Source organism: Bos indicus, chromosome 5, assembly GCF_029378745.1.
Source record: "Bos indicus isolate NIAB-ARS_2022 breed Sahiwal x Tharparkar chromosome 5, NIAB-ARS_B.indTharparkar_mat_pri_1.0, whole genome shotgun sequence".
NCBI classification, from domain to species: Eukaryota; Metazoa; Chordata; class Mammalia; order Artiodactyla; family Bovidae; genus Bos; species Bos indicus.
This window is the reverse complement of record NC_091764.1, coordinates 120,525,604-120,553,162: the sequence shown is the minus strand read 5'-3', so window position 1 is coordinate 120,553,162 and position 27,559 is coordinate 120,525,604. Positions and strand designations below refer to the sequence as shown.

Genomic DNA, 27,559 nt, shown 5'->3' with positions numbered 1-27,559 from the left:
TTTATGTAATTCAATCTTTATTGTAAAAAAAATTTTAATGGAAATGATGTACAAGATGATCATAAAAGCATTCTAGTGAGCGACAAGCCCTGGAGATAAATGGAAAAGGTGGCAGGTCGGTTCTCAGCAGCCCTCGCCACCCAAGGAGGCTCAGAGCCCACATCAGTCCCCAGAAAAATGAAATACGGATTTTAAAAGAAGCTTCCTAAAGTCAATTGCTTATCATGCATGCCTTGTGTGTGGCTGTACTGACCGTGATGCTCACAGCAGTGATGTCTGTGTATTAGTCTGCGGCCAGACCAGTCACCTGCTTTTTCTTGATGTTAACAGCAAACTTGGGCCTGTGATCTTGGCCTTGCTGTTCATCAAAGTACTGGCCGTATCCAGAAGAGCTCTAGAAAAACTTAAGGAACAAACAGCTCTCTGCTCAAAATCATTCTTAAAATGACTGGTTTAGTTGGGAGCCTAAACAGGAGAAAAGTCAGGAATTAGAAATCGTCCTCTTGGTGGAAAGGCAATGAATAGGCCCTGACATCAGCTCTCGGGGAGGGGGCGGGGGAGACCCCTAAATATCCTTGATGAGACACAGAGAATATTCCCATTCTCTTAACTGCCCCATATGCCCTGTAGGGTCCGTCCCTCATTTGGCTTCAGGGTCTGCTATGGGCCTTACGCCTGTTACTGGCGTGTACTGAAGGGTCAGCTTTCCCGGGGCACGGAAGTCAGGGTGGGGGTGCCAATGGGGCAGCTGAGTTTGTAGGCGGTGTGGCAGGGACGGCCTGGGAGAGTGCCTCCCCTGAGAGCTGAAGCGCTGCCGAGGGAGGTGGGCCGTGGAGAGTCCTCCTGTGCTCACGAGGGAGACGGGCTCTGCTGGCGGCCCGGCTGCTCCTTGTCCAGCATCTCCTCCTCCTCCTCCTCCTCCCGCTTCAAGTCGATGTTCTGTGAACAAGCGGCGGGTGAGGCCTGGCCTTGCGTGTGCCCAGGTGAGGCTCTGACACCTCCAGGGGCCACGCCCACGAGCATGTGCTGCCTGCCAAGCCAGGTCTGCGGGGCTAGCTCTGCACCCTTACGGAGAGAGGCCGTTCTCTCGATGCCACCTGACATTTGCGCCGGACCTACCTCGAGCTCCTGCAACACCTCATCCATGAAGTCCCGGGAGTTCTGTTTGTAAGACACAGCTAGTCGGATCGCATCACTGAAGAGCTGGGGCAGTGGGAGGGGAAACGAGGCTTTGGGCACCACTGGCCGGGGCTCTGCCTGCCCTGCACCCACTGGCCCATCATCATCATGCATCCACACGACACTCCACCCTGAGGTCAGCACCTTTTCCCCGTCCCCTGACCCCGTGCTGGTCAATATGCCTTTTCTTCACCAGACCCAAACCATCACCTCCCCTTCTGTCGACACTCACAACGACCCCTTCCTGTCACTACCTGGGCCCCCAGCAATGCCGTCCTCACCAACAGCCCTGCAGCCAGCCCTTCTCTCCACCACATCCCCGGAAACATCAGGCCTTCCCCACCTCACCAGACCGTCTCTGCAGTCTCCTGTTACCTTCACAACGTTGGTACCATCAGCAGCTGAGACAAAGTACAGGGGCAAGGAGAACTTCCTGGCAAAATTGAAACTTTTTTGGGTCATCTTCATGTCTGCTGTAGAGAGAAGGTAGGACATTGGCCTGTCTACCAAGGGAAAAGGAGGGAGTCTTGAAGGGTGGGTCACTGGAGGTCCCCATTCCAGGAAGTGGGACAAGCAGGGACACTCAGCAGACATGTCATATAAAGAGCTCATTCAACTGGGACCTGTGTCTCAAGGAGGCAGGTTGGCTCACGTGGATATTACTGGAAGGGGAGTGATGGCAGGCAGCCAAGGGATCTATTTTGGGAGGAACAGATCACTGGTGGTTTGATGGCCCAGGAAAGGACGACGAAACGTGTGGTGGTGGGTTCCCCCACGAATTGCTGGCACCCAGGTGTAGGGGTGGCCTCACCATCGATCTTATTGGCCACCACAATGCACGGAATCTCCGGCCTGAACTCCCGCAGCTCTGCATACCAGGTGCTGAGGTTCCTGTACGTGATTTTCCTCTGCACATCGAACACCTGAATCAGCAGAGGAAAGAAGCCCAGGCGCGTCGCCGTCTGCATATCCCCCAGGCGACAGGCACGAGCCAGCAAGACGGGCCTGGGAGCTCAGCCCACAGGCTGCTCCACACGCAGCCCCTCTCACCACAAGCCTTGCCCACGCTTCTCAGAGAATCCCTCAAGAGCCTTCATTCTGCCACCTGACTTCCCTATTTTAACCACGGGTACCATTTTACTTATTGTACCATTGATAAGTCTGTGAATAGTGAACGTTTTTTGTTTTCTTAGTCTAATCACTGCCTACCTGTCTTTAAAGCCCCTTTACGATCGTCTTCAATGTCTGCAGAGTACCCTTTCAGCTGTTTTACCTTTAATTATAAACTTTTAATTTTATATTTTAAACTTTTACGAAGTAACTTTTATTATTTTTCAGCTTACCATTTTATGAACTGTTTATAATTTATACTGTTTACTTATTTAAAATTACCAGCAAGAAGCATGAACACTGACTAGCTCTAAGGGCGAGCAGGCCAGAAGTCCTAAGATGCTTCAAGTGGCCGCTACAAGGATCCTTCCAGCTCCTCAGAGGAGCTCCCCAAAAGGTCAGCTGCTTGCCACCAAGCCATCTCCCAGAACGGACTCGCAGGTCCAAACTGCCCCAGCACAGCCGTGGGTCGAGAGAGAGACAGCCCTGTACCCTGCTGGGGCAGCAGGTCTTACTTCTTGGGAGCAGCCGTGCCTGGGGCCAGGGCTCCCCCCGCAGAGCGGCGGGCTCCAGCCAGCAGCTGGCTGCCTGAGGCAGCAGCAGGCCTGCTGAGAGGCTCTCATGTGGCACCCCCAGGCCCAACTTCAATAAATGACCATGTTTTATTGAATTCCCAAAAAAGACGTCTTCTAAAATATGCTTGTCGTGAAACCTTGGGGATCTGCTTCACTCCTGCCATCATCGCCGTCAGAGCTTTGGCCCCGGTCGAGTTTCCTTGTTTTGAGCTGAGGAGGCGCTGGTTAGGCGGAGCAGCACAGCCTTTGCAGAACCCCACCTCCCTCCAGGGCGATCAGGTCCCCACGTGGCCAAGGCCCCCCCCAGCAAGCTGGGGCTGTGAGAGGCACGGGCAGACACAGGCACGCAGGCAGGCTGGCAGGACAGAAGAGGGCCACGGGGCTGACAGGCGCGCGTCCCAGGCCAGAGGCCACGCCTGCGGGCCCCAGCCCACCCCGGCCGCCTCCCCCGCCCGCTCCTCTCCTTCTGTCCCTGCACAGCCCATTGCTGTTTAGTCAGGAAATCATGTCTGACTCCTTTGCCGCCCCATGGACTGTAGCCCACCAGGAGCCTCTGTCCATAGGACTTCCCAAGCAAAAACACTGGATTAGGTTGCCATTTCCTTCTCCAGGGAACCTTTCCGACCCAGGGATCAAGCCTGCGTCTCTTGCACTACCACTGAGCCACCAGGGAAGGCCCCCTGTATAGGTATTAGCATTAAATTCTTGAAAAAGTGAAGAGACTTTGTACCCTAAGCACAAGGGCAGGACAGGGGCCCCAGAGCGGCTGTCTGACGGAGACAACTGCCGGGCAGGGAGCTGCCCATCATGAAGCCCTGAACCTGCTCCTCCTGGTGGAAGGGCCTCCACACACCCCTTCACCCTCACCCCTGACGAGACGCTGGCCCAGGCAGGCTCTCACCCAGAACCTCTGCAGTCTGAAGCCTGCCCTGATCCTTCCCCCGGAACCCAGCCCTGGTGAGGAGGGCTCAGGCCCTCATCCCTTCACCCCTCATCCAGGCCTGCCCGTGCCTCCCTCATCCCTTCACCCCTCAGCCAGGCCTGCCCGCGCCTCCCTCACCCCTTCACCCCTCAGCCAGGCCTGCCCGCGCCTCCCTCACCCCTTCACCCCTCAGCCAGGCCTGCCCGCGCCTCCCTCACCCTTTCACCCCTCAGCCAGGCCTGCCCACGCCTCTGCCTCCCAGCAGGCTGCATACCATGATGCAGGCGTGGGCCTTGTGGTAGTAGGAGGCGTGCATGCTCTGGAACCGCTCTTGGCCTGCTGTGTCCCAAAAGTCTGCAACAGAACATAGCTCTGACTGCCCGAGGGGGTGGAGAGGCGCAGGGCCCGAACACGGAGCATCTCCGCGGTGGCGGGGAGGGCGGGCGAGCGCTCCGCTCACAGGTGTGTAGTCCGCATGTGATGCGCTCAGCGGTGCATCGGGGCGGCCGAGGGAGGCGGGGGCCAGGAAGAAGGAGAACGCAGACAGGAGACCCCATGAGGGGCAGGCTCAGAGCCCGCCCTCCCCCACCCAGTAAGACACAGGGCCCTCCAAGGTCAAAACTAAACCCAATTCCCATGAGTGCTCAGCACAGAGGCCAGATGTGTGGCCTGGCCAAGGGAAAGGCTGTAATCCCACCAAAAGCCAAACCTTTGTGGAAGACAACACTCAGGCAACACCTGTTATTTTCCTGACTGAAGAGAACTGAGGAGAACCTGTGTGCTTCTTTCCGCCTCCCCTTGCGCCTCCCGCCCCTCATCTGAGCCTAGGCCCTCGGTTCCGCCGCCTGACTCTCCCCTCCCGACTCTCCCTCTGGAGAGCTGGGGCGGCTCAGCGCTGCACTGCTCACCCACAAGGACGGTCTTGCCGTCTACCGTGGCCGTGTGCTTGTACAGGGTCAAGGCGTATGTGGACAGCTGCTGGGGCTGACTGCATTTAGGTTAAGGAAAACAATGAATAAAAAGAGACGCAAGAAAGGTGCTAGGGGTGGTTGCTGGTGTGACGGAATGGAGGCTCGCTCTCCTTTTTTAGAAAGTTATTCAGATTTTAAATTGAGTGAGTGTTGCAGACAGAGGACCAACCTCAACCTCAAACATCACAGGCACAATCTCCATGAAAAGTGAGGGGCAGGAGAGGCTGGGATTGTGTCCTGGCCACCTGAGTACATGGGAATACACACAATGGACTCTTACAGAGCAGCTGTCCGAAGCGGCATCACGTAGTTGGCAAATGCCACTGTGGATGCCCCAGCTCACTATGGATGGGGCTCTTGCAGGCAGAGAGCAAACCCAGCCTTAAGAAGCAACACAACAGCTCCAGGGGAAACAAGCCCCCTCCTTAAGCCAGCCAGCTGACAAGCTGCTGATGAGCAGCAGTTTGTCTGTGTATGAAACCCTATCAGAAAGCATGGGGAACACGACTTTCTGAAGTTGCAAGAAGCTGTGTGGTTTAACCATCAGAGTTGGGACAACACAGGTGGGTGAGCATATAGAACTCAGGAGAAGGTGAAGTAAGATACACTTGGACTCTGCCTTGGGAGGCTGAGGCCCGGGGCAGGGAGGAGGGGGCGCCAGGGCTCTTCTTACCCATGGTTCTCAATGGACTCGCTTGGGACGATTTTTACAAATCATCTCAGTTGTCTCATTCCAAACTTGCATAGTAACGACAGTTCAGGAAAGGAGGGTGGGGCTGGCAGATCCTTCTTCAGAAAGTTGATTCACACCAGAGAATTTTTAAATTATAGAGAGCTCAAGCTCTGAGGTCAGAAATGTCAAGTGACTTAGCCACTGCCAGAGCTACTGAGGAGGAGGTGGGGTGTCAGTGCAGGCATCGGACGAGGTACGGTTAGCCACTGCACTGCCTTCCTGATATAAAGCAAATCCAGATGTAAGTGAACTTCAGAGTATACTGCAGCACGCCATGTAGGTCAGCTGGTGAGAGACCAGCATGAATGAACGTCTGCACTCGCTCACCTGCCCCTCCCTGGACCCCTAGAGCAAAGCAGGGGCAGGGGCGTAGGGGCTGAGTTGGCATGGGAGCATTGCAAACTTGAAGGATACAATCCATCCATGAGGAACCTCTCCATGAGTCTGTAGGGAGAACGTGCAAGGTGGTCAGCCGCATCCCTCAGCACTCCTGCCTCCTCCTCGCACTGCTGCACCACCCAGGGGTGGGACCCTTGGAAGCCAGCTGTGGCTCCCCCCAGTTCCTTCCTCAGCTACAAGCTCCCTTTCAAGGACAATGCCCAGGGACCACCCATCCACCCTCTTCCTGACTGGGGCTAAGTTCTTGACACCCTTTGGCTGTAACACTGACCAGCACCCACAGGTGCTTTTCCTGTGAGCAGGGACCGCAGTTTAGGGAATAAACAAATGGTGGTACATCTACACCAGGGACAACCACCCAGCAATGAAAAGGAACAAATTACTGATCTACCCCAACCCAATTTAAATGGATCATAAGGGTATTACGCTGAGTGAAAAAGGCCAACTCCTTTTACACAATGTTGCCAAGATGGGGTCACTACAGAGATGGAGTATGTTAGTGGAGGCAGGCGGGGCTAGTAGAGGGTGAAGTGGGGTGGGTGCGGCTACACGCGCAGCCGCGGCCTCCACTGTGCTGGCATAGCTGGGTATCTCGACTCCAGTGATGCTACACAGATCTACATGTGATGAAATGACACGGAATTATACACAGGCATTGAACAAATGCTGATTTCCTGCACTTGATCTTGTACTCTGGTTATTTAAGAGCTAACCAATGGAGACAGTAGGTAAAGGATACACAGGCCCTCTCTGTATTCTCTTTGCAACATACTGTAAATCTGTTATTTCAAAATGAAAAGTTAAAGAAAAAACAAACAAACAAATCCCCTCACAGACTGGGAGAAGACACGTGCAATGCCAACCACTGACGAAGAATCAGTATACAGAAATCATGAACAGCTCTGATACCTAAGAGAACACACATACAACCTGGTCCTGAGAATATGAATAGGCAACTCAGATGAACAGCTAACAAACAGATGAAAAGATGCCCCATCTTTTAATGATTTTATGCAAATTAAATAAGATGAAGTAGCACACTCATCCATTAGAGTAACAAAATTGAAAAAGTCACATGACAGTCACAAAGTTAGGGACTTCGTGAAGCAACAGAAATTCCTATACTGTGCAGTAGGAGTGAGAATCTATCATACTACTTTGGAGAGAAAACGGGATAACTCAAAATTTGACCTAATGCTAAAACTGGGCAGTTTCACCCCAGCTCTAAATAGAATTTGTGCCCAAGATGATAGGCATAAAATATTCTCTGCAGTACTGTATCTAATATCATAAAAATGATAATTTTTCATAACTGCTCTTCAACAGAACTGACAGATACAGTTTAGTACAAAAAAGTAAAAAAATATTACTGAGTGCCTGCCATATGCTGGATGCTAGGCTAGGCACCAGGATATAACACTGAACAAAACAGATGGAAATTCCTGTCTTTGTGAAGCTTACATTCTACTGGGGAAGACAGACAGACAACAAACACACTCTTAAAATATGTACAGCCATGTGCATGGTCAACGGATTTAGAACCAACAGCATTACTGCAATTCAGCAGGTCGAAGGATTGTTTTTGGAGAAGGAAATGGCAACCCACTCCAGTGTTCCTGTCTGGATAATTCCACGGACAGAAGAGCCTGGTGAGCTACAGGCCATGGAGTTGCAGAGTCGGACATGACGACTGAGCACACGCACACACACAGAGGGGAGCTTTACCAGTAAACGGTGTGGAGACAACTGAATACCTGTGCAGGAAGAAAATGAACCTGGAGGACACTACACAAAGCGGTGGGGTAGGAAGTTCAAGGCGTCACTCCCTCAACTGGTAACTGGAAAAATGACCAGAATCAACCATTTCAGAGCTCTGGTATCTGACTGGACTCAACAGCCAGGAGCGTGCTGGATGAAAGGAGAGCGCTGGCCTTGTGCAGAAGACCACGCACAGACCAGCAGCAGCTCCACACCCCGCAGGCCCACCGAAGCCGTGCAGTGACTGGTGCTCCGCGTGTCTGGCTAGCAGTGGAGACGCTGTCCTCAGAAAGTCTGTCTTGCGTGTTGTGATCAGCTGGTAGATCCCCAAGGAGCCAGGTCTGAGCTCTCTCAGGCTTCAGAGGCTTCCCCTGCAACTACTGGAAATTTAACAGGATAGGACTATCCCGTTTTATCTTTTCCATTTTGGAGCCAAATATTTAAGGAAATTTTTATCAGGTCACTGTCTGACCACAGATAATGGAATAGAAATATCAATGACCACACACAAGAAAGAATAAACACTTTGTAAAAAGTATGGAAAAGTTACAAGTAGACACTCCAGCCCTAAACAAGCAGAAATCAGCCATATCCAAGGAATGGGAATATCTGAGTTCCAAAGTCACCACTGGAGAAGGAAATGGCAACCCACTCCAGTATTCTTGCCTGGAGAATCCCACAGACAGAAGAGCCTGGAGGGCTACAGTCCATGGGGTTGCAAAGAGTTGGACATGACTGAGTGACTAACACAAACAAAGTCTTCAGAGTAAAATACTCAGAATGTCTAATTCTAAACCAGAAAATTACAAAGCATACAAACAGGAAGGTATAGCCTATTCACATGATAAAAAAGAATTTGACAGAAATAATACCTGAAGAAATCCAGATACTTGACTAGTCAAAGATGTTAGATCAATTATCTTAAATATGCTCAAAAAGCTAAGGGAAACCATGGACAATGAACTAAAGGAAATTAGAAAGCAACACATAAATAGAATGAGAGTATTAATAAAGAGACAGGAAATATGAAAAGAAACAGATATTCTGGAACTGAAAAGTACAATAATTTAGGTGAAAAACTCACTAGAGGGTTTCAACACCACTTGAGAAAGCAAAAAACAGTTTATCTTCAGCAAACTTGAAGTTAAGGCACCAAAATCATCTAGTCTGAGAAGCAGAAAGAAAAGCAAGTGAAAATGACCAGTGCCTAAGGATCCACAGACAGCATTAATCATCCTGACACAGGCATCACAGATAGAAGACAGGAGGCGGCAGAGAGGTTATTTGAAGTAATAATGGCTAAAAACTTCCCAAACCTGATGCAAGACATGAATACACACACCTGGGAAGCTGAACAAACTCCAGGCAGGATAAACTCACACTGTTCCACATCACAGGCAAATTGTAGGAACTGAAAGACAAAATCCTCAATAAAATAAACAGCCAATTTCTCATCAGATGCCATTGAGATCAGAAGGCAGTGGAAACATAACTGAAGTCCCAAGGGGGAAAAAAACTGTCAACAAAGAATTCTATGCACAGCAAACTATCCTTCCAGAATGAAGACAAAATTGGGACAACTCCCAGATAAATATAAGTTGACGTGGCTCATAAGCAGTAAATCTGTCCTAGAAGAAACAGTACAATGAGCCCTCCAGGTTGAAATGAAAGGATTAAACAGTAATTTGAAGCCACATAAAGAAATAAAGGTCTTCAGTAAAGGCAGCCACAGAGGCAAATATAAAAACAGCTCTCTCATACTCTCGGTTTATAACTCCCCTTTTTTCTCCTATAAGATTTAAAAGACAAATACATAAAATTATAGTTATAAATCTATGTTAATGAACAGTTAATGTATAAAGATGTCATATGTGACAAAACAATATAAAGGGAAGGGACAGAGTGTTTGTATGGTATTATAGTTAAATTGATATTCAAATATGCTGTTATAAATGTTAGATATTAATTATAATCTTCAAGGTAACTATTAATACAAAATTTAAAAAATTATATATGAAAGAAAGAGACTCAAAACAGTATACTACCAAAAATCAACTTAAAAAAAAGTGTAATGGAGTAACTGAGAAATAAAACAGGAGACATAAAAAACAAATAGTTAAATGGCAGAAGTAAATTCTTCTTTATCAGTAATAACTTTAATTACTGTCGTTGTAAATGGGAATAGATAAAACTCTCCAATTAAAAGTGAGAGACTGGCAGAGTATATTTAAAAATATGTACCAAGTATGTGCTAACTGTAAGACACTTGCTTTAGATACAAGGTCAAAAAGAGGCTGAAAAACAAAAGGATGATAAAAGATATTCCATGCAAACAGTATTCAAGAGAGAATTGGGATGGCTATACTTCAGCCAGACAAAACACACTTTTAAGTGACAAATGTTACGAGAGATGAAGGACATTATATACCAATGAAAAGTTCAATCTGTCAAGAAAATAGAAAAGTTATAAACATATATGTAAAGAACAACAAAGTTGTTCCAAAATATACGAAGTCAACACTGACACAACTAAAGGAAGAAATAAACAGTTGAACAGTAACACGTTAAGATTTCAACATCCCACTTTCATAATGAACAGAACAATGAAACAGAGGACTTGAACTACACTATAAACCAAGCAGACCCAACAAACGCATACAACGCATACAGAACACTCTATCTAACAACAGTAGAACACACATTCTTCTCAAGTGAACTCAGCTTAGGCCACAAAAGTGTCAATAAAAAGACTGAGATTATACAAAGTATCTTTACAAATAAAATGGAATGCAACTAGAATAACAGAAAGAAAACCAGAAAATTCACAAACAGTGCAAATTAAGTCAACAACATAACTGTACGTTTAAAGGCAGTAGATATGAAAGACCAAGCTAAACACAAAGCTAGCAGAAGGAAAGAAAGCATACAGATTAGAGTGGAGATTCGCAGAAGACTGAAGAGAAAGACAAGAGTATCAGTGTAACCAGAAATTAGTTCTTTGAAGAGATCAACAACATCAACAAACCTTTAGGTAGACCAAGAAAAGAGAGAGGACAGAAATGATCAAAACCAGAACTGAAAGCTGGGAGAGTAACATCAGTCTCATAGAAACAAAAAAATTACAAGTGAACACTATGAACTGCTGCATACCAATAAGCTGGATAACCTAGAGGAAGTGCACAAATTCCAAGAAACACACAAACTACCAGGTTCAAAATGCAACAGAAAATCTGAGTAGACCTATACCAAGTAAGGAGAGTACATCAGCATTCAAACACTCCCTGTAACTAAAGGTCCGGGACTGAATTACTTCCCTAGTGAATTCTACCAACCATTTCATGAACAAACACCAGTTCTTCTCAAACTTTTCCCCAAAACTGAGGAGGGAACACTTTATAATTCTTTCTATGAGGCCAGTGGTACCCTGATTCCAAGACCAGATGACACTATTAGAAAAGAAAACTACAGGCCAATATTTCTCATGACTTTAGTTGTAAAAATCCCCCCAAAATCCACTAGCAGACTTCCCTGGTGGTCCAGTGGTTCAGAACCCACCTGCCAATGCAGAGAACACAGGTTTGATCCCTGGTCCGGGAAGACTCCACGTGCTGTGGGACAACTAAGCCATGCACCACAATGAGCCTGCATTCTAGACCCCATGCCCGGTGGATCCAGGGAATTCGAAGCGGGGATGGCATCGGCGAGGATCAGGAAACAATTGTTTAATTAAACGTTAATTAAGGATATAAAGAGTAATAGAATAAGGATAGCTCAGTAGGAAAATTCAGTGAAGAAAAGAGGCTGAAATAAGGATAGCTCAGTGAGGAAATTCAGTGGAGAAAAGAGGCTGAATAATTCAGCCAGAAGGTGAGAGAAAGAACGACATGGGGAGACCAAGTTTCCGCGAACAAGGCCCGCACTTTATTTTCCAAAGTAGTTTTTATACCTTAAGTTATGCATAGAGGATAATGGGGGAAGGGGTAGAGTCATGCAGCAAGCCAGGCTTTCTTCCTGCAAACTTATCATATGCAACAGCTTAGGTGATTTGCATCATCTTCTGGCCCGGAGGCCTGTTAACATTTTAAGACCCTTTCTTCAGAAAACTTATTTTTCTCTAAAGGAGATTGGTCAGGAGCCACCCTCCAAAAGCATTAGATAAAGTTGCATTCCTACAGAGCAAAGGTGTGGTGGGCTATAACAAGAAAAAGAATTAACTCAAGGGTCCCAGGTTACAAACATTAAAGCTACTACTTACACCAATTATATTAATCAATACACTGCTAGGGACACAGCAGGTAAGGGATATGGAAACTTAGCAGCAAACATTGGCCCAACAAGTGAAAATCCCTTCACCAATACAATTTCTAATCAATCTTTTAACTGCTCAAAGGAATCTGTATTTAGACAGTTTAGAACATCTCATGCCTCTCACAGTTGGGAGGCTCTGAGCAATCACATGTGGCCGGAAAAACCTATTCAGGCAGGCTAGAGGACTTCCAAAGGAGTTTGTAGGTTGAAACACTGTCACATCCAGGAATTATTAACTGGAGCTGTAAGCTAACTCTTTTTTCAGAGAGAGGTAGTGGGGGACAGCCCCCCGTAAAGTCACAGGTGTAAGTGAAAGCACAAAGCAGAAAGTAGGCAGACTCTGGTTTGGGGGGTAGATGCTTCCAGGGGAACTCCTGAGGCTCGATCCCGCCTTTGCATATGCCAAGCCTCCTTCCTCATGACCTTTGCCATGGGCGGAGCTCGCTCCCAGCACCCATGCTACGTGACAAGAGAAGCCACCACGTGCAGAAGCCCGTGTACCTCAACTAGAGCAGCTCCTGCTCGCTGCACCAGAGAAAGCCCATGCACAGCAACTAAGACCCAGAACAGCACAAAAAAACACAACCCACTAGCAAACCAAACCATATTAAAGGGATTATATATCATCACCAAGGGAGATTTATTCTCAATATAAAGGTGGTACAACTTAAGAAAATTAATCAAACATATATAAATAGAATGAAGGGAAAATTCCACATATTTATCTCAATAAATGCAAGCAAAGCAACTGACAAAAACCAAACACCATATCATGACAAAAACACTCTATAAACTAAGAAGAGAAGGCAGTCACCTCTAGGATAAAAGGCCACATATGAAAACCCCAATGCTGTAAAGAGCAATATTGCACAGGAACCTGGAATGTTAGGTCCATGAATCAAGGTGAACTGAAGTGGCCAAACAGGAGATGGCAAGAGCGAACATAGACATTCTAGGAATCAGCAAACTAAAATGGACTGGAATGGGCGAATTTAACTCAGATGACCATTATATCTACTACTGTGGGCAAAATCCCTTAGAAGAAATGGCGTAGCCATCACAGTCAACAAAAAAGTCCAAAATGCAGTACTTGGGTGCAATCTCAAAACCAACAGAAAGATCTCTGTTCGTTTCCAAGGCAAACCATTATCACAGTAATCCAAGTCTATGCCCTGACCAGTAATGCCAAAAAAGCTGAAGTTGAATGGCTCTGTGAAGACCTACAAGTCCTTCTAGAACTAACACCAAAAAAAAGAAGTCTTTTTCATCATAGGGGACTGGAATGCCAAAGTAGGAAGTCAAGAGATACCTGGAGTAACAGGCAAGTTTGACCTTGGAGTACAAATGAAGCAGGGCAAAGGCTAACAGAGTTTTGCCAAGAAAACACACTGGTCCTAGGAAACACCCTCTTCCAAAAACACAAAAGATGACTCTACACATGGACATCACCAGATGGTCATATCGAAATCAGATTGATTATATTCTTTGCAGCCAAAAATGGAGAAGCTCTATACAGTAGCTGACTGTGGCTCAGATCATGAACTCCTTATTGTCAAATCCAGACTTAAATTGAAGAAAGTAGGGAAAACCACTAGACCATTCAGGTATGATGTAAATCAAATCCCTTACAATTATACAGTGGAAGTGACAAATAGATTCAAGGGATTAGATCTGATGGTCCGTGACATCGTACAGAAGGCAGTGATCAAGACCATCCCCAAGAAAAAGAAATGCAGAAAGGCAAATGGTTGTCTGACGAAGCCTTTCAAATAGCTGAGAAAAGAAGAGAAACTACAGTCAAAGGAGAAAAGGATATGCCCATTTGAATACAGAGTTCTAAAGAACAGCAAGGAGAGATAAGAAAGCGTTCCTCAGTGATCGATACAAAGAAATAGACGAAACCAAGGGAAAGACTCGAGATCCCTTCAAGAAAATTAGAGATACCATGGGAACATTTCATGCAAAGATGGGCACAATAAAGTACAGAATTGGTATGGACCTAACAGAAGATATTAAGAAGAGGTGGCAAGAATACACAGAAGAACTACACAAAAAAGATCTTCACGACCCAGATAACCACAATGGCATGATCACTCACCTAGAGCCAGACATCCTGGAATGTGATGTCAATGGGCCTTAGGAAGCATCACTACAAACAAAGCAAGCGGAGGTGATGGAATTCCAGTGAGCTATTTCAAATCCTGAAAGATGCTGCTGTGAAAGTGCTGCACTCAATATGCAAGCAAATTTGGAAAACTCAGCAGTGGCCACAGGACTGGAAAAGGTCAGTTTTCATTCCAATCCCAAAGAGAAGCAATGCCAAAATGTTCACACTAATGCACGATTGCACTCATCTCATATGCTAGCAAAGTAATGGTCAAAATTCTCCAAGCCAGGTTTCAACAGTACATGAACCGTGAACTTATAGATGTCCAAGTTGGATTTAGAAAAGGCAGAGGAACCAGAGATCAAATTGTCAATATCTACTGGATCACTGAAAAAGCAAAAGAGTTCCAGAAAAACATCTATTTCTGCTTTATTGACTATGCCAAAGCCTCTGACTGTGTGGATCACTATAAACTGTGGAAAACTCTGAAAGAGATGGGAATACCAGACCACCTGATCTGTCTCCTGAGAAACCTGTATGCAGGTCAAGTAGCAATAGTTAGAACCAGACATGGAACAACAGACTGGTTCCAAATTGGGAAAGGAGTACGTCAAGGCTGTATACTGTCACCCTGATTATCTAACTTCTATGCAGATTACGTCATGCGAAATGCTGGGCTGGATGAAGCACAAGCTGGAATCAAGACTGCCTGAAGAAATATCAATAACCTCAGATCTGCAGATGACACCACACTTATGGCAGAAAGTGAAGAGGAACTAAAGAGCCTCTTGATGAAAATGAAAGAGGAGAGTGAAAATGTTGGCTTAAAGCTCAATATTCAGAAAACTAAGATCATGGCATCCGGTCCCGTCACTTCATGGCATCTGGTCCCATCACTTCATGGCAAATAGATGGGGAAACAGTGGAAACAGTAAGATACTTTATTTTGGGGGGCTCCAAAATCACTGCAGATGGTGACTGCAGCCATGAAATTAAGAGATGCTTGCTCCTTGGAAGAAAAGCTATGACCAATCTAGACAGCATGTTAAAAACCAGAGAGACATTACTTTGCTGACAAAGGTCCATCTGGTCAAAGCTAGTTGGACCATAAAGAAAGCTGAACGCCGAAGAATTGGTGATTTTGAACTATGGTGTTGGAGAAGACTCTTGAGAGTCCCTTGGACTACAAGAAGATCAAACCAGTCCATCCTAAAGGAAATCAGTCCTGAATATTCACTGGAAGGATGGATGCCGAAGCTGAAACTCCAATACTTTGGCCACCTGATGCAAAGAACTGACTCACTGGAAAAGACCCTGATGCTGGGAAAGATTGAAGGCAGGAGGAGAAGGGGACAACAGAGGATGAGGTGGTTGGATGGCATCACCGACTCGATGGACATGAGTTTGAGTAAGCTTCGGGAGTTGGTGATGGACAGGGAAGCCTGGCGTGCTGCAGTCCGTAGGGTCGCAAAAAGTCAGACATGACTGAGTGACTGAAGTGAACTGAACTGATGAAAACCCCAGAGTTAGCACCACACTCAGTTGTGAGAGACTAAAAGCTTCACCTCAAAGTGAGAAATAAGAGGATGCCTGCTTTTGCCACTTCTATTCAACACAGCACCGAGAGTTCCAGCCAGAGCCCTGTGATGAGAAAATCGTTAGTTTGAGTTTCTTCCTAGGCATTTTACAGTGACAGCCCTGCTCCACCTAAAGTCTGGGCATTGAGATGAAGGCTTAAGTTTAGGACTCCTGCTACAAGTTCCTGTTTTGCTTTTCCCAGGGCATCTTTTAAAATAAACAGCGTTGAGGTTGAGAAAAGTTAAGTTTCCACTGTGCCAACCAGCAAAGCCCCTAGGGAATTATTCACAGCTCCCTGATTCCAAAGATATGTTAATAACAGATAAAAGTGGAAAACAAGGTGGAACTGGGGCTCGCAGGATATAAGACTAAACAAGGTATCTGGTCAGGGGCGGAAATGGATGTGTGCCCCACAGCCCCAGAAACTGACAAGCAGGCTCACACCTGTGGAGACAGACTGCTGCACTGCAGAGCCTCGCTCAGAGTCTCAGGGGAGTCCCACCTGTGCACAGAGGCGCTGCATGTGATCGAGCCAACCTTTATGCTGGTTACAGTCAGTCATCATTTCTATCCACTCTTCTCAGTCAGTTCTTCCAAGAACATTTCCTCACCACCTTTCTTCAACCTGCTGCTGGTTATGCTAGTCACACTTTTCACACTTTCCTCTCCCCGTTCCCACTGTGTGCACCTTGAAATCTCTCAGCCCACAGACGACACACAGGAAAACCTCAACTCTCACCTCACCAGAACTGCTCCAGCAGTCTGCCAGGACTCACCTGGCAGAGAGGGTAAAGCTCACCTCTCTCAGTTCTGACTCAGCCCTCTCCAGCCCTCCTCCCCAGACACACACAGCTGCTGATGGAAGGCTCCCTTGTTCCCCCACACCTGGGCTCCCTCACCACACCCACAGAAACCATGCTCCTCTGTGCTTCTGGAGGAACAGAGGCACAGGTTCTGCCTCTAAGAACCCAGATCTGTTCTGGGCCTGGCTTTGCTCCCCTAATCCTCCAACATACTTGGACTTGCCCACAGCGCTGTCTCCCAGGCAGATGATTTTCACATTGTCATCAGCATCGTATTTCTCCTGGTCCAGCTCACAGGGTTTGGCTTTGTCCCTAGCCATTGGCTCCTGGCTGTAGAAAGGGCATCAGCTCAGGGGAGGGGGATCTTGTCACTGCAAAGATCAAGAAGAGGCTGTTGGTAAAGAGATGAGAAGTCCCCTCAACCAAATTCCCTTCCTCTTCCTGGACAGGGGAGACAATGACCTGATGAGAGAGGAGCCCCAGGAAACACTATTCTGTTCTATTCACTACCAACCTGGCTAGCACTTGCTGAACCATGGCACTGTAATCTTGTCCCCAACAAGATCTTCTTAGAGTGGTTTACCCTGCGTCATCTGTTTACTACAGCTATGCTCAGGACCACAACTCCCACTCCCACCTGGAGAGACTATTCTAAAACCATGTTGAAGTTTCACAAGTTTTATGTACAAACATTTGCTCACTTGTGAAGCAGGGGCAAAAATCAACGTTTACATCACATAATCAATTTGAGACATTGTGTGGGCCTGAATTATCATCGCGAATGACAGACCACACAGCCAAAGACGTCTCTTCCAGATCCTCTACCTCATGCTTCTCACCTCCACCTCATTTTCCATCCTACTGAAATCAGTAGCTGTTTTTCCCTTTCCCAAACCTGGCATTTCTAGGCCCTCTTCTCTAGGGTTATTTCAACCTCTACTAGTTTCAAGGATCTCCTAAATGCTGATGATGCCAAATCTGCATCTCCACAGAGACCGCGAGCCCCTCAGTGCCAGACTCAAGTATGCAATTGCCTACCAGGGTTTGACTAGCAAACCACTGCACACAGGCAAAAATGACCTGTGAAACCTAAGCCCCGCCCACCCCAAACTCACTCTTCGCATCCCTTGTCTGTACATCACCAGACACCCAACGCCAGCACCGAAGTGTAATATAATCTCTAGCTCTATTCCACTATCCTCATGTCATCACGCCCAAATATATTAATAACTTCACAAACATTACTGAGACTGTGCCACAGTCCACACTCTGAGCTCAACGATGCAACAATGCAGCTGCAGCGCCCACACTTACTCAGCCTTAAATACCGGCAGATCTTGCACAAGACACGAAGGAAAACTCTACTGTGGCAAGAGCTATGACAGAGGTGCACACAAGGGTGGAAAATACCAACAGGACCCCTGAGTTTCCCTGACCGCAATGCTATTGCTTCTGCTCAGGTAGGGAGGGAGTCAGCCTTGTTCACCGAGGCACCCTCAGCCTCAAGAGCAGTGACTGGGAAGTGGCAGATGCTTAATAAGCATAATAAGGGGCTGCCCCTTCCACCTCCACCCTGCAGCTGGAGCCAAACGCAGCCAAACCTATTCTCGAAGACCTTCAATGCTTGTCGATATTCTCGCGACCCACTGGATAAGCTCTCTTTCACTCAAGTAGTTTTCGAGCACCTCAACCTCTTGGCCAGAATGGGCTGCCCTCGCCTCCCTCCTCCCACCGTTGCCAGAATCACTGTCCCGTTCTTTCCCCCCAAGGCCCTCCGTCCAGCTGCGGGCCCGAGGACGGCCTTGAAGGGGCGCTTCCCACAGGCGAGGCCGCCACTCGCGCCGTTTCGTCATCTCGGCTGTTCCCGAGCGAGGACTGGAGACTAGCGGCGCCGCAGGTCTGTCCGCCCACGGCCAGCCGCCCTCAGGGCCCCTAGCCGCCCTCGGAACCCGCCCGTCCCGGATTCCTTCCACTATCGGACCCCGACAGTCAGCCCAAGGCCCACCGCCCCTCACTTGGCGTCCAGCTCTGCCCGCGTCCCCGCAGCTGCTACGCAACCGCTCAAGGACTTCAGGAGGGCTGCCCGGCCGAAGGCCTGAAGGACCCCGGGAGGCTGGCTCGTGCGATGCCGGGCCGGAGAACCGCCGGTGAACCAGCATCCGGATCAGGCCGGCCTGGGGTTTCCAACTGCCAGAGTCTGGGTGGGCTTCACCTGGGGACTGAGCCAGGATCCAGGCGGCTTTACGTCTCGGGGAGTGAGTGGAAAGTGGGAGTCCGGAGTCTAGGGAAGTGGGCCTGAGGCGCGGGGCGGGGCCTGAGGCGCGGGCGAGGCCTGAGGCGCTGGGCGGGGCCTGAGTCGGGGGGGTGGGGCATGAGGTGTGGGGCGGGGCGTGAGGCGTGGGGGCGGGGCGTGAGGCGCGGCGCGGGGGACTGGCGTTGGCCACTGGTAGGCGGCTGAGGTTAAGAACCGGAGTCTCCTGCATTGCAGGAGGACTCTTTACCAACTGAGTTATCAGGAAAGCCCTGAACAACCCTAGAATCTCTATATCCGTATAGAGATGGCATCTCATATACATAGAGGACTGATTATACAATGGATAATGCAAGAGACAATCTTATAAAATGGGCAAAATAAATGATACAGATCAAAACAATGATTAGTATAGCTAGTTGTCATCCGGTCGAAATAAACCATTAAGTCCACAGGAGAGCGTAGTGAGAAAAACATGTATAATCTTTGTTTTCAAAAATATACTGTAGCGATTTGTTGATACCTACTTAAGTATGTATCAGCCTATACATACTCATGTGCACTGGTCTAGCCTATTTCAAGTCCAATCATTCCAAACATAACCCTCCAATTTGTTGCAATTCTATCTAGTCATTTGTCTCAATTTTATAGCAAAAGGACAGAAACCCTAGTGCATTCATATAGACCAAAGATGCTAGGATGGCTCAGTCTAATGGGCTAAAAGTACATATTTTGTCCAAATTCCACAAAATTTTATGCCAGTGTCTATTGTTTGTTTTCATATCTTATTCAAGCTTCCATATTGTATTTAGTTGCATTGAGTAGCATCAGCTGCATGCAAGGAGTTCTGATAAATTCTTTTTTCATTTTTATTCTGTTACAAATATTTTCTAATTTTCCTTGTTATGGCATCTTAGATACACCCATCATCTGCCAGTGGACATTTAATTTCCAAATACATGTGTTTAAAGTATCTTTGACATTAATTTCTCATTTTGGTATATATTTCTCATTTAACTGCTTTCTTCTCTGCAGTCACTCTCTGTGTTTTTTCAGTCTTTTAACTTTATTGAGACTTTCAATGGCTGAGTCAAAGATCTCTCTTGGTAAATGTCACCTTGCACTTGAAAATATGTGGCTTCTTTTCAAATATCTTTTGACATTAATTTCTAACATAATTGCACAATAATAATAGAACAGACTTTGTATGACTTCAATACCTTTAGACCATGAAATTTTTGCACCCAACTTTATGTCCCTGTACGTTCCAGTGTCTCCTGGTTTATAGTCTTTGGGAACTTGAATAGAGTTTGTATCCTGCTGTTGTATGCACGCACGCTAAGTCACTTCAGTCACGTCCAACTCTTTGCACCCCTATGGACTGTAGTCCAGCAGGCTCCTCTGTCCATGGGATTCTCCAGGCAAGGATATTGGAGTGGGTTGCCATGCCCTCCTCCAGGGGATCTTCCTGACCCAAGGATCAAACTCCAACATTGGTAGACAGATTCTTTACCACCAGCACCACCTGGGAAGCCTGAAAATTTATCTGTCTGGGTGCATCAGGTCTTAGATACAACATGTGGGGTCTTTAGTTGCAGCAAGGACTTTTAATTGTGGCATGTGGGATCTAGTTCCCTGATCAAGGATTGAACCCAGGCACCCTGCATTGAAAGCAAGGAGTCTTACCACTGGACCTATAAATCTTAATTATGTTGAATTGGTTCATAGTGCTTTTCAGGTCTATTGTATCCTTCTACTTTTCTGTCCATGCATTCTGTTAAATTTTGAGAGTTTGATATTGAAACTCCAACTAATTATCTACTTAAAAAATAATTTTAATATACAGTAGAATTGTGTGTAACTTTGTTCTGTATTTTCCAAGTCTCCTGTAAATGTGTTACCATACTTTCATAATTTAAAACGTTTAAAAAACACATTACCAAAAAAAAAAGCAATTGAAAAGTGGGCAGAAAAAAAAAAGAAAAAGAAAAGTGGGCAGAAGAACTCAATAGACATTTTTCCAAGGACAAAACGCACATTAAAAAAAAAAAAAAAAAAACGCCATCAGGCATGTAAAAAGATGTTCAACATCACTAATCATGAGGGAAATGCAAATCAAAACCAGAGTGAGAAATCAGCTCATACAAATCAGAATGACCATCATCAAAAAGAACACAAATAACAAATGTTGGTGAGAATGTGCAGAAAAGGGAACTCTTGTGCAAGTAGGTGGGAGTGTAAAATCGGTGCAGCCGCTGTGGAAGACAGTATAAACCTAAAAAACCAAAAATAAGCCATATGACCTAACATTTTTTCTTTTATGAGCCTTCTCTGTTCAGCAGCACAGTCTATGGAGTACATACATTCTTGGTTTTACCGTGAGAATTGTAGGTCTCATCTCAAATTAGTGACTTGCCTTTACACTATACTTATATTTATTTTATTTCCATATAAGGCACTTTAAAAATGACCTTTCTAGTGGTATATTTTAGAAAATTTTGAAAGAGATTTTAATATAATACACTAAAATATTTTTTATTTTTAAAGATACAGTCTTTTTAATAATATCTCATGATGAATTTAACTTGACAGTTGAAGCATGATGTGGTAACTATGTTATACTGTTTAATTCACAGATTTAGGACAATGTTTGATTTTAAAAATATAACTAAGGTGAAAATAAAATTAAGTATAACCGGGTGAGACTGCATAGTTATGAGCAGTAAAGCACTAGGAAACAGTGACTGAAAATATAAACTTCTCTCTCACCAGTGGTCATTCATCACTTTGCTTTCAGAAGCCTAAAAGAAATTGTCTTCATTGTTTCACATCCAGTCTGGTAAAGCTAGGCATTTCTTAGCTTACTCAGTATAACCTTGAATCGCTGAAATAAGTGAATCGAAAGAGCCAAAGGTTTTTTCTTGTCTGAGACAGCCAAAGATGAACATATGGAGGATTTCCTCACAGAAGTCTACCTTGATAGACTATCAGGTACGCCTGAAATCAGTTTCCACGGGCGTTTTATATTCTTGTAGTATGAGTTGCAACCTATGCTCACCGTTGTCTACTGGACATCTCCACTTCCAACACTGGTCCAATACTAACAAATGTCCGTGGATACCGAAATAGAAAGAATGCTGCTTGTTCAGGAAAGTCAGCTGCAGAGATGCCTAACTCCGTGGGGCTGCAACCAAAGCCGCACACTATGTAACCATGGCAGCAACGTGGCAAGTGCCTCAGCACGCCTCCGCTCAGTGCTGCGCCCCGTCCCACGTGCCAGACGAGCCCGGGGACGCATGTGTGGCGCTGGTCCACAAAACCAGCCAGCAGTGCGGGCAACGGCCGATCTCGTACTTTTCTGCCCTGCTTTTCTCCATTCCTGCATCCTTTAGGGTTTAGTTGATTTTTTTGTACTGTAACTTTTTTTCACTTTTTAAATGTTAAAATGTATATATCAAGATTAACCATTTTAACTCATTTCTAAGTGTACAATTCAGTGACATTAAGAACATTCATATGTAACCTTCACCAATGTCAATTCCAGAATTTTTTTGTGATCCCAAATAGAAACTCTAACCATTAAGCAATTGTTCCCCATTCTGCCCTCCCCTAAGCACTGGTAATGCTAGAAAAGTAATGCTCAAAATCCTTCAAGCTAGGCTTCAGCAGTATGTGAACAGGGAACTCCCAGATGTACAGGCTGGATTTAGAAAAGGCAGACGAATCAATGATCAAATTACCAGTTTGATCAACTGAACCATAGAAAAAGCTAGAGAATACCAGAAAAATATCTACTTCTGCCTCACTGACTACACTAAAGCCTTTGACTATGTAGATCACAACAAACTGTGGAAAACTCTTAAAGAGATAGGGATACCAGACCATCTTACCTGCCTCCTAAGAAAGCTGTATGCGGTCAAGAAGCAACAGTTAGAACTGGATATGGAACAATAGACTGGTTTCAAATTGGGAAAGCAGTACGGCAAGGCCGTATATCATCACCCTGCTTCTTTAACTTCTAGGCAGAGTACATCATGCGAAAGGGCGAGCTAGATGAAGCACAAACTGGAATCAAGATTGCCGGGAGAAATATCAATAACCTCAGATACGCACATGACATTATTTTATGGCAGAAAGCAAAGAGGAATTAAAGAGCCTCTTGATGAAGGTGAAAGAGGAGAGTGAAAAAGCTGGCTTAAAACTCAACATTCAAAAAACAAAGATGATGGTTTCTGGTCCCATCACTTCATGGGAAATAGATGGGGAGAAAATGGAAACAGCGATATACTTTATTTTCTTGGGCTCCAAAATCACTGCAGGTGGTGACTGCAGCCATGAAAATAAAAGACTTGCTGCTTGGAAGAAAAGCTATGACAAATGTAGACAGTGTATTAAAAAGCAGAGGCATTGCTTTGCCTACAAAGGTCCATGCAGTCAAAGCTATGGTTTCTCCAATCAGTTCAGTTCAGTCGCTCAGTTGTGTCCAACTCTTTGTGACACCATGGACTGCAGCATGCCAGGCCTCCCTGTCCATCACCTACTCCAAGAGTTTACTCAAACTCATGTCCCTCGAGACAGTGATGCCATCCCACCATCTCACCCTCTGTCATCCCCTTCTCCCACCCTCAATCTTTCCCAGCATCAGGTTCTTTTCCAATGAGTCAGTTCTTCACATCAGGTAGCCAAAGTATTGGAGTTTCAGCTTCAACATCAGTCCTTCAATGAATATTCAGGACTAATTTCCTTTAGGATGAACTGGTTGGATATCCTTGCAGTCCAAGGGACGCTCAAGAGTCTTCTCCAACACCACAGTTAAAAAGCATCAATTCTTCAGTGCTCAGCTTTCTTTATGGTCCACCTCTCACATGCATACATGACCACTGGAAAAAACCATAGCCTTGACTAGACGGACCTTTGTTGACAAAGTAATGTCTCTGCTTTTCAATATGCTGTCTAGGTTAGTCATAACTTTCCTTCCAAGGAGTATGCATCTTTTAATTTCATGGCTGTAGTCACCATCTGTAGCGATTTTGGAGCCCAAAAAAGTAAAGTCAGCCACTGTTTCCACTGCTTCCCCATCTATTTGCCATGAAGTGATGGGACCAGATGCCATGATCTTTGTTTTCTGAATGTTGAGCTTTAAGCCAACTTTTTCCCTCTCCTCTTTCACTTTCATCAGGAGGCTCTTTAGTTCTTTCCTTTCTGCCGTAAGGGTGGTATCATCTGTGTATCTGAGGTTATTGATATTTCTCCTGGCAATCTTGATTCCAGCTTGTGCTTCATCCAGTCCAGCGTTTCTCATAATGTACTCTGCATATAAGTTAAATAATCAGGGTGACAATATACAGACTTGACGTACTCCTTGCCCTATTTGGAACCAGTCTGTTGTTCCATGTCCAGCTCTAACTTGCTTCCTAACCTGCATACAGATTTCTCAAGAGGCAGGTCAGGTGGTCTGGTATTCTTGAATTTTCCAGTTTGTTATGATCCACACAGTCAGAGGCTTTGGCATAGTCAATAAAGCAGAAGTAGATGTTTTTCTGGAACTCTCTTGCTTTTTCAGTGATATAACAGACATTGGCAATTTGCTCTCATTCCTCTGCCTTTCTAAATCCAGTTCAATCATCTGGAAGTTCACAGTTTGTGTACTGTTGAAGCCTGGCTTGGAGAATTTTGAGCATTACTTTGCTAGCATGTGAGATGAGTGCAATTGTGCGGTAGTTTGAACATTCTTTGGCATTGTCTTTCTTTGGGATTAGAATGAAAACTGCCCTTTTCCAGTCCTGTGGCCACTGTTGAGTTTTCCAAATTTGCTGGCATATTGAGTGCAGCATTTTCACAGCATCATCTTTCAGGATTTGAAATATCTCAATGGGAATTCCGTCACCTCCACTAACTTTGTTCGTAGTGATGCTTTCTAAGGCCCACTTGACTTCACATTCCAGAATGTCTGGCTCTAGGTGAGTGATCACACCATTATCTGGGTCATGAAGATCTTTTTTGTACAGTTCTTGTCTGTATTCTTACCACCTCTTCTTAATATCTTCTGCTTCTGTTGGCCCATACCATTTGTGTCCTTTATTGAGCCCAGCTTTCCATGAAATGTTCCGTTGTATCTCTAATTTTATCGAATAGATCTCAAGAAAATGCCCTTACAGTGTAACAATCAACACAGAGGATGCACAAATACCTTGAGAGATGCTGAGAAGCTTTGTCTTGGGTTTGACTGTTGGAGTCAAGTAGCTAGCAGTTGCAACAATCAGAGACTTCTTAAAGCCACTACTGCAGTCTTGCTTGCTAAAGAGGTTCCTGTGTACCTTTTTTCAAAATAACTTCCTACACCTCTTATATATCATATGCAGTCCAGGAGCTCAAAGCAGCTGGAGATGTGATGACTATTGCCTTTCACAGCTCCAGGGAAGACAATAGACAAAGGGTATTGGGAAACTGGTGTTTAGATCATATCTCACGATAATGTGTGTGCGCTCAGTCGTGTCCAACTCTTTGGACGCCATGGACTGTAGCCTGCCAGGCTCCTCCATCCACAGATTTTTCCAGGCAAGAATACTGGAGTGGGTTGCCATTCCCTTTTCCACCCCATGATAAAGAAAATCCAAAATGTATAGGGGATTGTGTGGAGCCCTGGAATGGTTCCTGGAATGACAATTTAGTGGATGCCAGCTTACTGGAGAGAGACCCTCTATAAGACACTTATAAGAGACAAATGGGAGATCTGAAAAACAATGATTTTCACAGGGACTCAAAGACCACGTTGAAATTTGTTCATATATCATTTCATTGGCCAGACATGACCATGTGCAGTTGACTTTGCGAGTGTTTGGTTTAAAGCCTTCAGTTCCATGACCAGAACAAAAGTTCCTGATTCTACATTTTCTACCACTTAATGCCCAAATAGGAAGAAGGAGAATCTGTGCTGGAAATTTCTCTGAGGCTGGCAGAGAAAGAAAATGCTCAGATATGCTATCCACAGCTTCTGATGCAGACCAGCTGGCAGAGGCAGAACTTCCGGAGGATGGTCAATGGAAAGTTTTCACGGGAAATGAGTTAGCAACTTTCTTTGTGGGGAGGGCTGAATATTTGGTTGCTGGAGGAAAAATCAATCAAGAAATTCTGATGTGAATAATTATGTATTGGCCACCACAGTCTCCTCCAAAATTTTGAATTCAATTGCACTTTTTAAAAACTTTATTTTGAAAAAACATTACCAGATTTTAAATGGATTAGAAGTAGGATAAATGACCTAGAAAATGGGAAAGAAATCATTTTTGAACTTTAAGAGTCTTTTGGTTTTCTGTGTGAAACTTCAGTTTTCAATAAAAATGGGGTGAGTACAGCTGTTGCTGTTGCTGAGATGTTATATTAACTGGAAACCATAACCATAACATTGAGCCAGTAACCCATTAAGGTTTGTGAAAGATAGTCATATTTCCAAAACTTTATATTTCTTGTGTTATGCTCTGACTACCAATAAAAGTATATTTGAAAGTCTTCACAATATTGATTCTCCAAAAGAATATCTACCATATTGCATAATGGGACATTATTTCTTAATATGACAGCAGACAGCCTAATAAGAAATCTGTGCTGCCTGGGAATAAAAATAACCAAATGATTACATTTGTTACCAAACCCGGGTTCGGCCGTTCAATGTTCAAAAGACAGTAATCAAGAAGCAAGTGTCAGCAGACAAGAGAGGTGTTCTAATTAGAAAAGCCAGCAATTGCGGAGAAGATCTGTGGAGTAGACTCATGTCCCAAGACCAAATCCAAAGATTCTACTTGGCCATGACAGCTTTTAAAGGGAAAGGGTAATCTTCCTGAAGGGGAGATAATCTCAGTGATTTGCTGAGGCAGGAGGCTGGGCCCCACAGTACTGTGGGCAGGAGGCTGGGCCCCACGGTGCTGTGGGCAGGAGGCTGGGCCCCACGGTGCTGTGGGCAGGAGGCTGGGCCCCACGGTGCTGTGGGCAGGAGGCTGGGCCCCACGGTGCTGTGGGCAGGAAGCTGGGCCCCATGGTGCTGTGGGCAGGCTGCCTGACTCTCCCTTCAGCTCTTGTCCTGCCTACCTGGTCTACCGGCAGGGTTGCTAATGGAGTTTTCGGAGCAGAGAGTTCATCATCCTTTAACTACTTAATTCTTTATTCTCACTTCTCTTTATCTAGGAAAAGAATAAACAGGTTAATTCAGTTCTTTACAGGTTAGAGGGGAACAGAAATGGGCAAAAGAACTGCTTTAACATTTGCTTTTCAAATGTCTTCAGACAAGCAGGACAAAACCAATGGTCTCTGCGCAGAGTCGTGCACATCACCCAACCAGAGTGATGCTGCCTTACTGAAAGAAGTGTTGGAGAAACTCACTGAGGTTCTTCAGTTAATTAATCAAGTAATCAATAGTTGCTCTAAGAAAGAAAGGGACAATTTCACTTGAGCCAATTTCAGGATTATAACCCAGGAGAGAGTCTTTCAGAAAGCTCTGAAAACTATTCTGCCTACTAGAGGTCAAAGAAGAGTTATGTCATTTTTGATACTAAGGATTATATATCAGATGACATGCTCATAGTTTACACAATCCAGATCTGCCTGTACAAGGCCGTAGTGGGTCATCGTTACTCTTTCCAAGATTAAGAAAGAAGGTTCTCACCTAAGGAGGTCTAGTTAATGCAGACACACAGCACACACTAAAGGGGAGAAGATGCCCAGACTGGGAGAAATTTTACTTTTTTTTCTTGTCTTACAACAAAACGTGAATTTTATTTCATCACTCTGATTAAAGCTTTATTGAACCCAGTAAGAATAAACCGGCCTGGCACCCCTTTCAGGTGGGAACCAGTGAGCCGCTGCTTTCAC

The 27,559-nt window shown here is 45.5% G+C and overlaps 1 protein-coding gene and 1 pseudogene across 7 annotated transcripts; one reads left to right on the top strand and one right to left on the bottom strand.

Moving 5' to 3' along the window:
- Window positions 1-18,679, bottom strand: RABL2B (RAB, member of RAS oncogene family like 2B). 7 transcript variants are annotated; one of them, XM_070790715.1, is made up of 10 exons: window positions 18,656-18,679; window positions 16,657-16,814; window positions 8,990-9,058; window positions 5,905-5,934; window positions 4,695-4,774; window positions 4,061-4,140; window positions 1,991-2,102; window positions 1,555-1,652; window positions 1,120-1,203; window positions 1-939 (listed from the first exon to the last, which is right to left on the bottom strand). In XM_070790715.1, the coding sequence occupies exons 2-10, from the start codon at window positions 16,761-16,763 to the stop codon at window positions 850-852; spliced, it is 750 nt and encodes a 249-aa protein (XP_070646816.1). In that variant the 5' UTR covers window positions 16,764-16,814; window positions 18,656-18,679; the 3' UTR covers window positions 1-849. The 7 variants fall into 7 exon arrangements, with proteins under 7 accessions (XP_070646816.1, XP_070646820.1, XP_070646818.1 ...); XM_070790719.1 differs by lacking the exon at window positions 18,656-18,679 and adding an exon at window positions 18,459-18,637 and having other exon boundaries at window positions 1,555-1,649; window positions 1,991-2,087; XM_070790717.1 differs by lacking the exon at window positions 18,656-18,679 and adding an exon at window positions 18,459-18,633 and having other exon boundaries at window positions 1,555-1,649.
- LOC139183055 (glucose 1,6-bisphosphate synthase-like) lies at window positions 17,884-27,559 on the top strand (annotated as a pseudogene).